Source organism: Rhinolophus sinicus, linkage group LG01, assembly GCF_036562045.2.
Source record: "Rhinolophus sinicus isolate RSC01 linkage group LG01, ASM3656204v1, whole genome shotgun sequence".
Classification (NCBI taxonomy): Eukaryota; Metazoa; Chordata; class Mammalia; order Chiroptera; family Rhinolophidae; genus Rhinolophus; species Rhinolophus sinicus.
In genome coordinates this window covers 4,640,071-4,652,708 of record NC_133751.1, presented here as the reverse complement: position 1 = coordinate 4,652,708, position 12,638 = coordinate 4,640,071, and the positions used below count along the sequence as shown (strand labels likewise).

General features: G+C 43.0%; 1 protein-coding gene across 2 annotated transcripts in view; it reads right to left on the bottom strand.

Annotated features, from left to right (window-relative positions):
* The window catches only part of DSCAM (DS cell adhesion molecule), a 639,047-nt gene that overhangs the window by 52,066 nt on the left and 574,343 nt on the right, over window positions 1-12,638 (bottom strand). For both annotated transcript variants that reach the window (XM_019745768.2, XM_019745769.2), the window contains exons 21-24: window positions 9,687-9,840; window positions 5,947-6,064; window positions 4,459-4,622; window positions 2,578-2,676 (exon numbers count right to left, since the gene is read on the bottom strand). In XM_019745768.2, the coding sequence (XP_019601327.2) occupies window positions 2,578-2,676; window positions 4,459-4,622; window positions 5,947-6,064; window positions 9,687-9,840 (535 nt within the window). The remainder of the gene's footprint in view (window positions 1-2,577; window positions 2,677-4,458; window positions 4,623-5,946; window positions 6,065-9,686; window positions 9,841-12,638) is intronic.

Here is a 12,638-nt window from a genome sequence, read left to right as displayed (position 1 = left end):
TGGCCGTCAGCTATAACCAGTTAGCCATTGGCCACTAATATAACTGCTGTGGCTACACTAGCAGAAAATGGGGGCTAGCAAGAAGATGGTGGCTGAGCTAGCAAGAGCGGATTGCAGTTAGCACGGCAGATTGCAACTACCAAGTGAGGTTGGTTGGCAGAGAAGTAGACGGTGGGTTGCGGATCGTGTGGCTCCTGCTTCCTGTGCCTCCAGCCCAGCTGCCAGCGAGAATATAGTGGTATGACTCCCCTATCTATGGCTCCGTGGGTGTTCCTTTTTGGCCTCACCATGCCCTGCATTCTTGTGTGGGAAGCGGGAGCTGAGACCCCGCGTGACACCCTGCATGACAGACTCAAACCCCACTATCAGAATCTGGATCCCACGCTCCTCGCCCTGTGGTCACTGAGACATTCCTCCTTGTATGAGCTCCGTCCCTGTTACCCCAACCACCTTCCTGGGGGCAAACATATCCTGTCTGCTCTGTCCTTGTGTCCTAAACGTTCACACCCAGGCCACCCAGGACTTGCCTGCCTGATGCACGGTGTCCTTATACTAACAGACTGGTATCTTCTAGCCTGCCCGCAGACTCCAGGTTTATACAGGCAGAGCATTTGTCACCTCCATATTACAGAGCTCCTAACCACTCCCTTGGAGACCACCCACCTCCGAGCCCTCCACCCCGGCCACAGCCGTAGCTTCCCTACTCTTTCCTTGTTCCCTCCCCTCAAGTCCTCTGCAGCCTTGGGGTCCCTTCTCCTTCCTGAGCCTCATTTTCTCTTCTGTGTTCCTGATCAGCACACCTTGCAGCTCCTTCAGTACCTGACGATGGGTCTGCGTACTCTATGCTTCCACCGTCATATCCTGACTTCCACTCTGGCTCTGTCCAAAATGCCTCCTCGGTGGCCTGCATGTCACGGAGGTTGTGCTTTCCTTCTCATTTCCTCCATCTAAACCACTTGTGGGAGGCTTTTCTAACCCTGGGTCCTGGGACCCCCCATGCCAATGGCTTTGGCTGCCATTGTGTTTCAGGGACCCCTTTTCCTGGAGACTTTTTATTACTGACATTGGCTTCATCTCTAAGACCTTCTGCTCTCGCTCTTCCTGAACTACCTCTCCCAGGCGCCCACGCTTACAGACCAAGACTTCATTTCATTTGAACCTAGAGCACTAGGGTCCCTTGAACTCTTCCCTCAGTGCCCCGTATTTTTTCCCATGAATACGTTCCCTAACCAGCCTGGAACCTCTGGTCGACCATCCCAGTAAGGAGCCTGGTTCCACTCCCTGTTCTGACTTCCGGCTACACATCCGGCCAGCCACCAACTTTGGTCACCTGTGATGCAGTTTTCTTCCCTGCTGCCCAGCATCACGTGAGAAAGTCATTAAAGTGTGATGACTGTGACCACTACAACTTGTGTTGTTTACGTGCAGCTGGGGCCTCCCTCCCACTTGGCAATGACGCTGTTCATCTATTAATAACGCCCTTGGCGTCCACACGGCAGTTGTTACAAATCTTTCCCACGCTCTTCAAACCCACAAACACATCCTCACTCCTACCCATCCAACTATTTTAAAATAAAAATCTCACCTTTTTCATTCCTAAAAAAGGGGGAAGATCCTCCCCTTCACCCAGTGGAGTGTTAATAAATGCTTAACAACTGGCTCTTGAAAAAAAAAAAGAGCCCTGCGTGGTAGCATTTCTGATTTCCATGGTGTGTAAATATCACTGAGTGCAAAGCTGGGAAAAGGTGCAGCAACTTGCTCTCATGAGCTGGAAGGAGCTGGCTCTATACCACGGGCTTCGCCCCAAAATGCTCCTGTACTTCCAGTTGTCTTCTTACCCTTCCTCCCATCTCAGAAGAAAGAATGTCCTCTGCCTTCGGAAACCTAAGTCTGCCATCCTCTTCCAACCGCTGTGAGACCTCTTTTATCACCCAGACCCTCACTCTAGAGCATCCTCAGTCTCTTCTGGATTGACTCCCTTCTCTTGGCCTACAACTTCCTCAGAATGATGTTCTCCCAACGCCACTCACGCTAGTATTATCACACGATCTCATTCCTTCAGTATAAACTTCCTTTATTCTTTTCTACTACGCACTCATTGCAAAAGCTTTGTGCCAATAGATCGCTTTCCATCTAAACTCTACATTTCCCATCTTTTAATACTTTTATAAGAACAGTAACTGGGATTACTTAAATGACTGATTGAGTACATGAATGAATGAATGAATGAATGAATGATACAGCGTTGACAATATGGGGAAGAAACGGTATAGAGAACCTCAGGGGACAGATTACCAAATTTGTTTTTCTTTTTTTTTGCATTTGTTAATATTTCACTCGGATTGGATGCACGATAATAATTTTGTGAATGGGATTCCTTGGAGAAATGATAAGTTTCAACAAATACCATAAAAACAGATGTGTGATTTCTTATTTAGGTAATGGAAGAATTAATTTTACGATGTATTTTTTGGAGGAAAAACTAACACATCACATTATTTGATGAAGATGTGTCACTTATCAGCCTGTGGCTAATGACAACTGATGGATGATTGTGGACAACCTATTTCTTCTTACCTCTGATAGAACTGCCCCCATTATCTCCAGGGAGCCAGGAGAGGGTAATGGAAGAAGACGTGGTTTTGGATACTGTGAGCCGAGGCTGGTCTGGCGGGACTGGGTAGGAAACAGGTTTTAGAAAACAAGAATCAGTTTTTCACATCTTTAATCTTCCTCAACAGTCATTTACCAAATCAGTTTTAACAGCCATTTATTAAATAAGTGTTTAAGGTTGCCAAAATATGCAATTCACTTCTGTCAAAATGTCTATTTAGTTGATATCCTGGGCTAAAGAGCTAGAACAGAGTGAATCTATTATTTAAAGAAAATTCAACCACACGTCTACTTGGATTTATATCTAACACATTCCTCACCGATCCCTTGAATTTCTGAGTTGTTCATTACTGATTGAAATCTCTTTAAACTTACGAAGGATACATGCATTATTTTACCCTGAATTTCAGCCATGATTCAAGTGAGAAAGATAAATGGCATCCACTTAGCTGTTCTGTTCTCAGGGATGAGAAAGAGGGAGGGGGAAAGTGACTTGTGGGAAGAAGAACTGCAAAATTTTCCACTTTCTTAGCTATTCCTGCAAGACGCGACGCCCTCCCCTCCCCCCAAGCCTCTCTCTCTCTCTCTCTCTCTCTCTCTCTCTCCTCCGAAAAGCAAAGGTATGCCATTGAGCGGCATAAAATAATATATGCTCAATAATACTCAACAATCTGAATGCTCATACAAGGTTTGCACAATACATACTTCTACTAATGGGCCTCAATATTATTTGGGATTAGCTCTGAGGACAGAAATGCCAGAGAAATTCAGAATCAGGTTATCCAAATTATATAGAAAGTGTCCCATAAAATGTCCTTGTCTTTTCCTCTTAGAGAAGCCTGATGTATTAACCTAAAGGCCTGAAAAAATTGATCCAGATCTTTAGAGTCACAATATAGTGTCTATTAAAATGCTTTAGATTTTTCCTGACTTCAATCAATTTGAAATTCCAGATCAATTTTGGATGATTTTTTAAAAATATAGTTCTTCTCTGCCCTTTCCCTCCCACTTAGGACAATACTAATTTTATTTTTACTGGCCATTATTTATTAATGTGACAACCCTTATAGCCAAAGAAACATACACTTTGATTTTTCTACTAATAAAATATCACTTGTGCAGCTCAACCTGAACCCAATCAGTGGCCATTTGGGATTTTATACTTGATTTTAATTTGCAATCTTGAATTGGTTGTGTACTTTTTGTGTACGTTGTCAAGAAAAAAATCCATTGGCTGCATTAAATACACAATTAAATATTATACCATGTTTCCCCTAAAATAAGACCTAACCAGAAAATAAGCCCTAGCATGATTTTTCAGGATGACATCCCCTGAACATAAGCCGCAATGCATCTTTTGGAGCAAAAATTAATATAAGATCCGGTCTTATTTTCAGGGAAACACGGTAGTAATACAGACTTTCAGTTAGTGTCCTTTTTACATATTGCATATAATAATTTAATTAGCAGAAATAAAAGACCTCAACTCAGACTTACGTTTTGTTTGTGTTTTCTGGTTTACACTTACACATAGGTAGAGTAAACAATGCAATTAGTAGAACTTACTAAGAAGGACTTTTTCATTGATCACACATAAAGAAAAATGAAACTAGGCTCGCTATACACAAAAATGTAGCTAGTGCTGTCTCTAGGGTTATGAATGCTTTTCATTTTCTTTGATTTGCTTAATTCTATTTTCCAAAATGAACACATATTTTCTTTTGTAATATGAAAATAGCAATTAGCTCTTTATAAAGGCTGACTTTTCAATTTGCCCCACTTTCCTCTTTGTCTATAGGCACACGTACAACCAATGTCATGAAAAAGAGTCCCACAGTTTTGTACCTTGCACTTGTAAATTTAAAATGATTTCGTCGGACCCCCAGTTGTTATTGGCGATGCAGCTGTAGTAGCCGGAATCTTCTGCCTTCACCGTTCGGATGACAAAGCTCCCATTGCTGAAGACACTCCTTCGCCCATCAATCGTTACCAGGCTGGGCGTCCCGTTACTGCCTCACAGGAAGAAAAAGGCACAGATTAAAGAAATTACAATCCAAATTAGCTGAGGTTGGGGAAGAGCATAGACTCTCTTTGAAGCCAACAGTGCCGTTGGAAGCTTGTATTAAGTAACAACTAAACTATGAGGATATCGCAAGGAAAATCAAATAACACAGTTTTGTCCTTCGTAGAGAACACTATGTTGATGCAAGGTCTGTGTCGAGGGCCTGGGTTCTGGCTCCTCACCTTTGTCCATGCCTGTTGTGTCCCCCACAGGCACCGGTGACTTCCTCTTTTGGGAATTCCTTCTGTGGGCAGAAGTGCCATTTTGACCAAATCATATATGGACAAGTACATTTGGGGATCTCTTGTAGATTCACTTAAAGTTACAGATGTTAATGATTTTGACACAAAAATGAACTGTGTGGTATGTCAAGGGGTGATGAGTTGGCCCCAGTACGAAGAGAATTCCATCACCATCATAACCACCGCCACGGTGGTGATTGTTCAGTCATCTGAGGACGTCCCCTCACCGGGCAGCAAGCTGTCTGACCTGGGGAGCATACTTGTTTCCTTTGGATTAACTGACTTTTAAAACGATGAGAAAAGTGGTCACTGGACCAAGACTGTTATTTCAATAGTTTATGTCTTTAAATGCTTTTATTTAAAAATTAGTACTTCTCTGAATCCATTTTATATCAAATCTCTATGCTCATTAGTGAATTCTCAATCCTTTATTTGTAACCTAATTTCTTCCTCTGAACAGAGATTAAGCACTTTAAAAAGTTACAAGGACAGAATAGCTCTCACCCACTTTCTCCCTTCTGTCTTCACTGGTATTATTTTAATAATTACTATTGAGGATAGAAAACCAGATTTTGCATTAGCCAAGTCCTCCTAATGTATTCCATTTCTTACAGTTATTTCTCAGAGCATTTCAGTTAGGGTTAGTTGGTCCATTATCTTGGAAGGAGAAAAGATGGGCGCTAAGTCTTACATAACCTTCGATACCTTCATCTTAGCTATGTAAGAAATTTACATGATACAGTACAGAAAACTTCCACAGAGAATATTGGGTTGGTCAGACGATTTTCCCTGCAAGCATTCTTTTATGAATTTAAAGGCTCTGAATTGATAGAGGATTTCCATAAGCGATCAGGTCCTTTTAGTGCTAAAGCTGAGATTCCTCCCCTCCCTGCACCTCAGAAGAGTTGGCTGGTTTCATAGCTTTCATTAGTGTGAATGAATACAAAATGAGACCACCAGACCCGACATAGTAACTCTCATGTGATCTCTTAGGACTTCACTAAAGGCATACATTGGGTTACTGGTTACCTGTCTTTCATCCATTTTACTGCAGGAGAAGGGTCCCCAACAGCTTTACAAGGCAAGGCGATGTCTTTCATCCATGGAGTAGTCACTGTACCACTGAAGGTAAGGATTCGTGCAGGAGCTGGAATACCAACCAGAGGAGAAGCCCAATTAATTCACAGATTTGTCTACACAGACATCAAAATGACTTTCCCCAATACAGCAATACCCCCAAAAAATGGTGAGTGCAGCACTGTTGATTCACATTACACCTGTCAACGTTATTCTCTGGCATCAGGGAGTTCCATTGTAAGAACATACAAATACCTGACAACCCTATGGTAGCATATTTTCCCTTCTATTGACTAAACATGAGGAGCCCCAATTAAATATCTGGGGCTTCATTAGACCAGCAGCTCCAAGCTGTGTTTTCTATGAACCCAATTATTTTTCAAAGCACTTTATTAAACAATCTATCTCAACACCCAAAACTGCACATTAAAATATACTTTTAATATCTGAGAGAATAGACAGTACAAAACATAAAGCTCCAAAAGACAGGAAGAAATAAAACTGAAACAACTCTGTTTATCAATTTTGTGGTGCTTTCCTGACCTTCTTATATCAACTTGATCTTCAGCACAAACATTAAGGAAAATAAATGTTTTCAGAGTGGCCTTTCTTGAAGAACAACCCTTGGCTTGGGTCAGTGACTCAGATGCTCAAACAGAAGCCCCTGCCAGGAGCATCTGACATTGGCACAGCCCCAACGTCGCAGAAGGGCCCAGAAGGTAGAGAGGAGAAAACCCATGGTGGACCTGTGTCAGCAGACGCCTCCTTACTGACCAGCGGGGCCCAGCACCGACAGGCTCTGGTGCCACCTTCTTGAGCGAGACACAAAAGCTGACAGAGGCAAAGCTGTTGCGTGACCTTTGCCATGCACGGGGATACTGCGTTGTGGGACGTCCCCTCCGGAAGCTCAGCCTGTGCTGATGCATAGACATTCAGGTGGAATGTCACCCCAATTTGAGTCTGGACCCATAAAGATGGAACCAGTGTTGGGACCCCCGCACCATTTCTGGTTTAGTAAGGAGCAGACTCATCTGGAAAGCCCTGGAATCCCAGGAGAGGTGGGTCTAGAACACAAGCCTCGTTATGAAGTTCTATCAAATAACTCTGACTTTTTTTGTTGCTGTTGTTCTGAGTGCTATGGGTAAGAGCAGAGAGAAAGAGGAAATGCCAGGCGGCTCAGAAGCTGGGCATGTTTTGTGCAGCAAATATTGCAGTGAAACCCAACCACGGGTTTGAAGCAATGTCCCTCGACTGAGGGGGCAACTCAAGCTCTTCCTCCTTAGAGCAGGGTCTTCAGAGCTGGCCTGTGGATGGCACCCTTTGTCACGGAATGGAGCATTCTAGGGCAGAGACCACTTCATGAGTCACTGATGGTTCTGATTTTCCATCACAATAATGAAAATATCCTGGTCACGTGGCTTTGGTTTCCTGGCATTGATAGTTTGGCATTTTCCCTTTCGAGCCCTTCAGATCATCCTTTAATATGATTTCTCCAAGCAAAATGGGAGTCATTAGGGAAACCCAGCTAGAGTCAGGGGCTTTCAAGCTTTTTAAGAGCCCTCTCCCTGCTGTAACAAATATATTTTACCTTAATCCCAGAAGCTACAGACACTGGGATGGGTGAGTGAGTAAAGACCAAGTTCTAGAAATTAAAACGTACTGTGTTCTGACATGTTCTACGCTCCCCCACCCCCCACCAAGTCTAGTCTAGACTACTTGACTCTCTTCCATCCTATTCCATTCTAGTTCTTTAATATGCTGGCTGGAACCCCTAAAATTAACTCCAGGACTTACAATTTCCCATTGCATTTTGAGAAACAGCAGCTAGACCAACTTCAAGGCCAACACACCCAGTTTCTAGAATTCATGCCTATTTCTGCCAGTTGGAATTTAAAGGGTCCTGGTCCAAAATTCCAAGTAGGCAACAGAACACAGCAGACCTGGTTTTCAGATCAGGAGCAGGCAAGAGAACCATCTAGACTCTTAGTGAGAAATGCAGATTCCTACTCTGGCCCTGTGATTCAATAGCTCTCTGGTGGGCTCAGGAAGTCTGTTTAACAACCTCCTCAGGTGATTCTCATGAGAACCTGCAGTCCACCTGCAACCCGGACACCCCAGTGGCTCCTGTACTGCTCTCAGCCATGTGGCCGTGCTCTCTGGGTCCAATCCTGGCCTAGGCTCTTCCACAGGACGGCATTCCTCCAGAAATGGGTCCAAGGTTCCATTCTCTCACTCCCTCCGTAACAGCTGTAGTCCTCTTCTGGAGGCTGGACCCTGCTCTGCTACCTGCCCAGAAATATCTGTGTTGGACTGACTGTGTTATTCTGTTAAGCCACTGGAAACTTCCGGAATATTTGCTTCAGCAGTCAGGTTCCTTTGACTAAAATACTTCTGTATCCCTAGCATAGTGCCTGACATACCATAGGCACTCCAAATGATTTACTCCAAATGTACAAATGACATGTAATCTCTCTAGACAAGTCAGTTTTCAATTGTGCCCCTCTATGTATGTCATATCCTGCCACATTAACCAGGCCATTTCTGGCGATGTCTGGAGCTATGACACTGAACACACTAAAGCAGGGAAGATGTAAAGCTATACAGGGTACAGGTAATCCTAGACTTAGGCTGTATTTTTTATTTATTTTTGTGTTTTATCCCACAGTGCAGTCCCTTGCCCATTGGTTGGTGATCACTGTTCTCAAAGTGCTGGAAAATGCATATTAGGCATAGCTGGATATCATGGTCATGGAGTATAATAGACAAGACTATTCCACGCATTTATTTTCCTTACCAACCATGTACTTATTTTCTATCTGTATTCAAAGTGGGACACCACTCTCTTTTCCTCTCACTCTTTTATTCTGCCTCTTTCTTACCTATCACCTTAATAAACACCAGAGCTCTTAGGGGTAAAACTGGACCCTGGGAATGTTCATTTTCTCTTCCAGGCATCTGTAACCCTTATAAGATAAGCCTTATTAGTAATAAATTGCCAACGTGGTGTATTCCAAAATCTGGGGGCATCTCCTGGTAGCCTGGGATTGTTATTTAAATACATCTACTCATGATGAGTGGCAATTTAGGGGGACCCTAATTACCAGACGTAGAATAAGAATTTTCTGCATCTCTTCGTATGTGCTTTTTGGAACCAGTATAACATCTCAATGTGAAGATACTATATTTACTTTTAGGAAGTGTTTGTTCTCTGGTGACTCCAACTTGTCACTGTTACTTAAGATTTTTGTTCAGAGTATTCTATGAACAGAAGAAGACCTAATGATTTTATTTTTGTAAGTTTCCAAATTCGATAGACCAAAACACAGACATTTCTCTTTAAGAAGTGTGATACCTGATTCTGAGGAAAGTAGAGCTTCCTTGGGAAGCTGCCATGTTGTGATTTTCACCTACACAGAGAGGTGAGTGGGGGCTTCTCTCCCTAATTTTCCCAACTCAGCCACACTGAGTTGCAAAGCCACTCATCCTTGGTACTGTGTTCCCTTCTGGGAGGATTATTTTCTGATTTGCACAAAAGCCCAGGGCCAGCCAGCAGCAACACTGGTTCTTGGGCTGAAATGTGATAACCTACTTTACCTGAGTTTTCGGGCATTGTCAGCCTTATGTCAGACAGAACAGAGACCTAGAAATAGCCAAATGACAATGGGAGCGCGGGCCTCCCTACAGAGGCACACCTTTAGCTAATGGCTCCACCGTGATGATTTCACTGCTGTTGCCTCTCCCAGCTGAAGTCACGGCCACCACCCAGACACTGTACTGACGATTCCGGCTCAGGTTAGGGATTCTGTAGGAAAGTGAGTCAGGAGAGGCTTCAAACTCGCTGATCACCTGTGAGAGGAGACATAAACGTTCCCACATTCAAGGAGGCAAATGGCACAAGTGGATTTCCTAAAAGAGTGCTTAGTAACATATTATCTACCACGAGAAACCAAAGCTGCCACTTATGCTTGTCTGAATGGCTGGATTTGCTATAATTGTATCTCTCCCCATACATTTCTCTGTACAGCAGCTTTTACTCACTGGACAGCCACCAGTGAGTAGTTTAACCCTTAAAATTATGGAGTCACAAGATGGGGTAACAAGAACCAGATTTAGCCTCCAACCCGAAAAAACCAAAGAACAGACAAATTATAGGAAACAACAGATTCAAAGGCATTGCACGTCAGGAAATGGACAGTGATCTGTGAAACATGGGAAACAGATGAGGTAAGGCCTATCACTGCAGGGTTTGTATATTTTTGTGTTTCCAGGCCATGACACTGAGAAGGGAACCCAGGAGGAGCCCAGCAGCTTCCCTGAATAGTGGAGACAGAACTGAGAGACTGCGAGGGAACTGGACTCACAGGACAGAGGGCTGGAAAGAGGAGAGCTACACAGAGAAAGAACTCAGCTGAGCAGGTCTGTGCATGCCTGTGAGGAACTATCTGAAGCCAGGAAAGAACCACCTGGAGGGACTGGAGGTCACAGTACCCAGCGTTCACGCAGCACTGGGATTAGTGCCCGACCCCACCAGCCAGGCTGGAAACCCTCCAGATTCACGGGACACTGGATGTAGTGCACCAGGGTCTTACCTCAGTTGTGGGGTACAATTACCCCTACACTGAACATCACACTGGTATGGCCTAACATATATTAAAGATAAGGTTCATAAAGATCCAATTGTCACTAAGTATTAGGTTGGTGCAAACATAATTGTGGTTTTTAAAATTATTTTTAACTTTTTAAATTGCAATTACATTTGTACCAGCCTAATAACTTAGCTGCTTCCCAGAACAAAAGTAAAAAAATATTTATGGGGATAAAAATGTGCAGTTCCCAACAACGTAAAATTCACAGTGTTTGACATCCAGTAAAACATTTCCAGATACGAATACCCCAAATATCCATCAACCGATGAATGGATAAACAAAATATCCATATAGTGGAACATTATTCAACAAAAGAAAGGAATGAGGTGCTGATACCTGCTTAACTTGGAATGATCTTGAAAACATATAAAGCGTAGAATGCACTTGAAAGTAGAATGTGGTAAGTTCAAGGTATATGCTATTAATCTGAAAGAACCCACTGAAATTACAAAATAAAGGGCAAAATAAAGCTAATGAGCCAACAAAAGAAATAAAATGGCACTATAAAAAATATTCAATTAATCCAAAGAAGTCAGAAAAAGAGTGAAAAGGAAACAAACAGGGCAACAATTAAACCAAGTAGCAAGATTATAGATTTAAACCTATATCCATAATTATACTAAGTGTAATGATTTAAAATCCTAATTAAAGGCAGAGATTGTAAGACTGAATATAAAGGAAATGCCCAACAATATGCTGCCTGCAAGAAATGTTTTTCAAATATAAAAACACAAGTAGGTTAAAAATTAAAGACAGAAAAGCTGCCCCATGCTAACACTAATCAAACAAACAAACAAACAGACAAAGCTGGAGTAGCTATATTAGTGTTGAAGTAGATTTATGAGCAAAGAATATTACCACTGATAAAGAAGGTAATTTCATAATGATAAAGGGATTGATTCATCAAGAGGACACAGCAACCCTAAACACTTATGAACTTAATCAGAAAGCTTCAAAACATACGAAGCAAAAACGGATGAAACTTCACAGGAGACGCAGACTAAGACAGGAAACAACTTTCCTTAAAGAAACCATGTGGAAAAGGTACGCTGATATTAGATGAGCTTAACAGATGAGGAATGTTATTGAGTGTTTGTGTTCCCCCCAAATTCATATGTGGAAGTCCTAAGCCCTCACGTGATGGTATGTGGAGGTGGGGCCTTTGAGAGGCGATGAGTCCACGAGGGTGGAGCCCTCCTGAATGGGATCAGTGCCCTTTATGAGGAGGGAGAGACCAGAGCTCTCGCTCTGCTCCATGAGGCGACAACAAAAACCAGGAAGTGGATCCTTACCAGATGCGGGATCTGCAGGTGCCTTAATTTTGAACTTTCCTGACTCCTGAACTGTGAGAAATAAACATCTGTTGTTTAAGTCATTCAGTGGGATATTTTGTTATAAAATCTGACTAAGGCAGGGAAGCTAAGGTACAGACAGAGTAAGGGACTCACTGAGGTCACGGTGCCAGACAAGGGTGAGCAGAGGCTCAAGCTTAGGCCTCCTGCTCCCAAGTCCAGTGCTGTTTCCTTACTCTCCATGCGGCCAACGCAAGGGGCCAAATGAGGGAAGGACGTCCTTGTACCCTTGTGAGCCGTTAAGTAAACCTTATGTAGATTCAGGAGGCGGTGTAACCTGCTGTACCAACTCTGAAGTTAAACAGGGAAAGCAAATGTTGACTGTACCTCTTAGTCGTCACCAATCCTGTGCTCCCTCAATAAAAAGGAATGGCAGTGACTTGCCCATTGTCCAGTATTTAACTACAGCTACACAGTATCCAATGACTAAAGGGAAGCACAAGCATTCACGAGTGCATGTGTGTACATGCATTTGGACCCCACCTGCCCCTCTGCCCCCACCCCCTTACACACACCAGTCCTGTTGCGGCTTCAGAAAATCATGAGAAAAACTAACCCCTCTAGAATTTAAGAGGGAATTTGGCTTGTTTCCAGGCAAACCAAAGAGAGAATCCAAGACTCTGTGTACTTATTTGTGTTCTGTGAT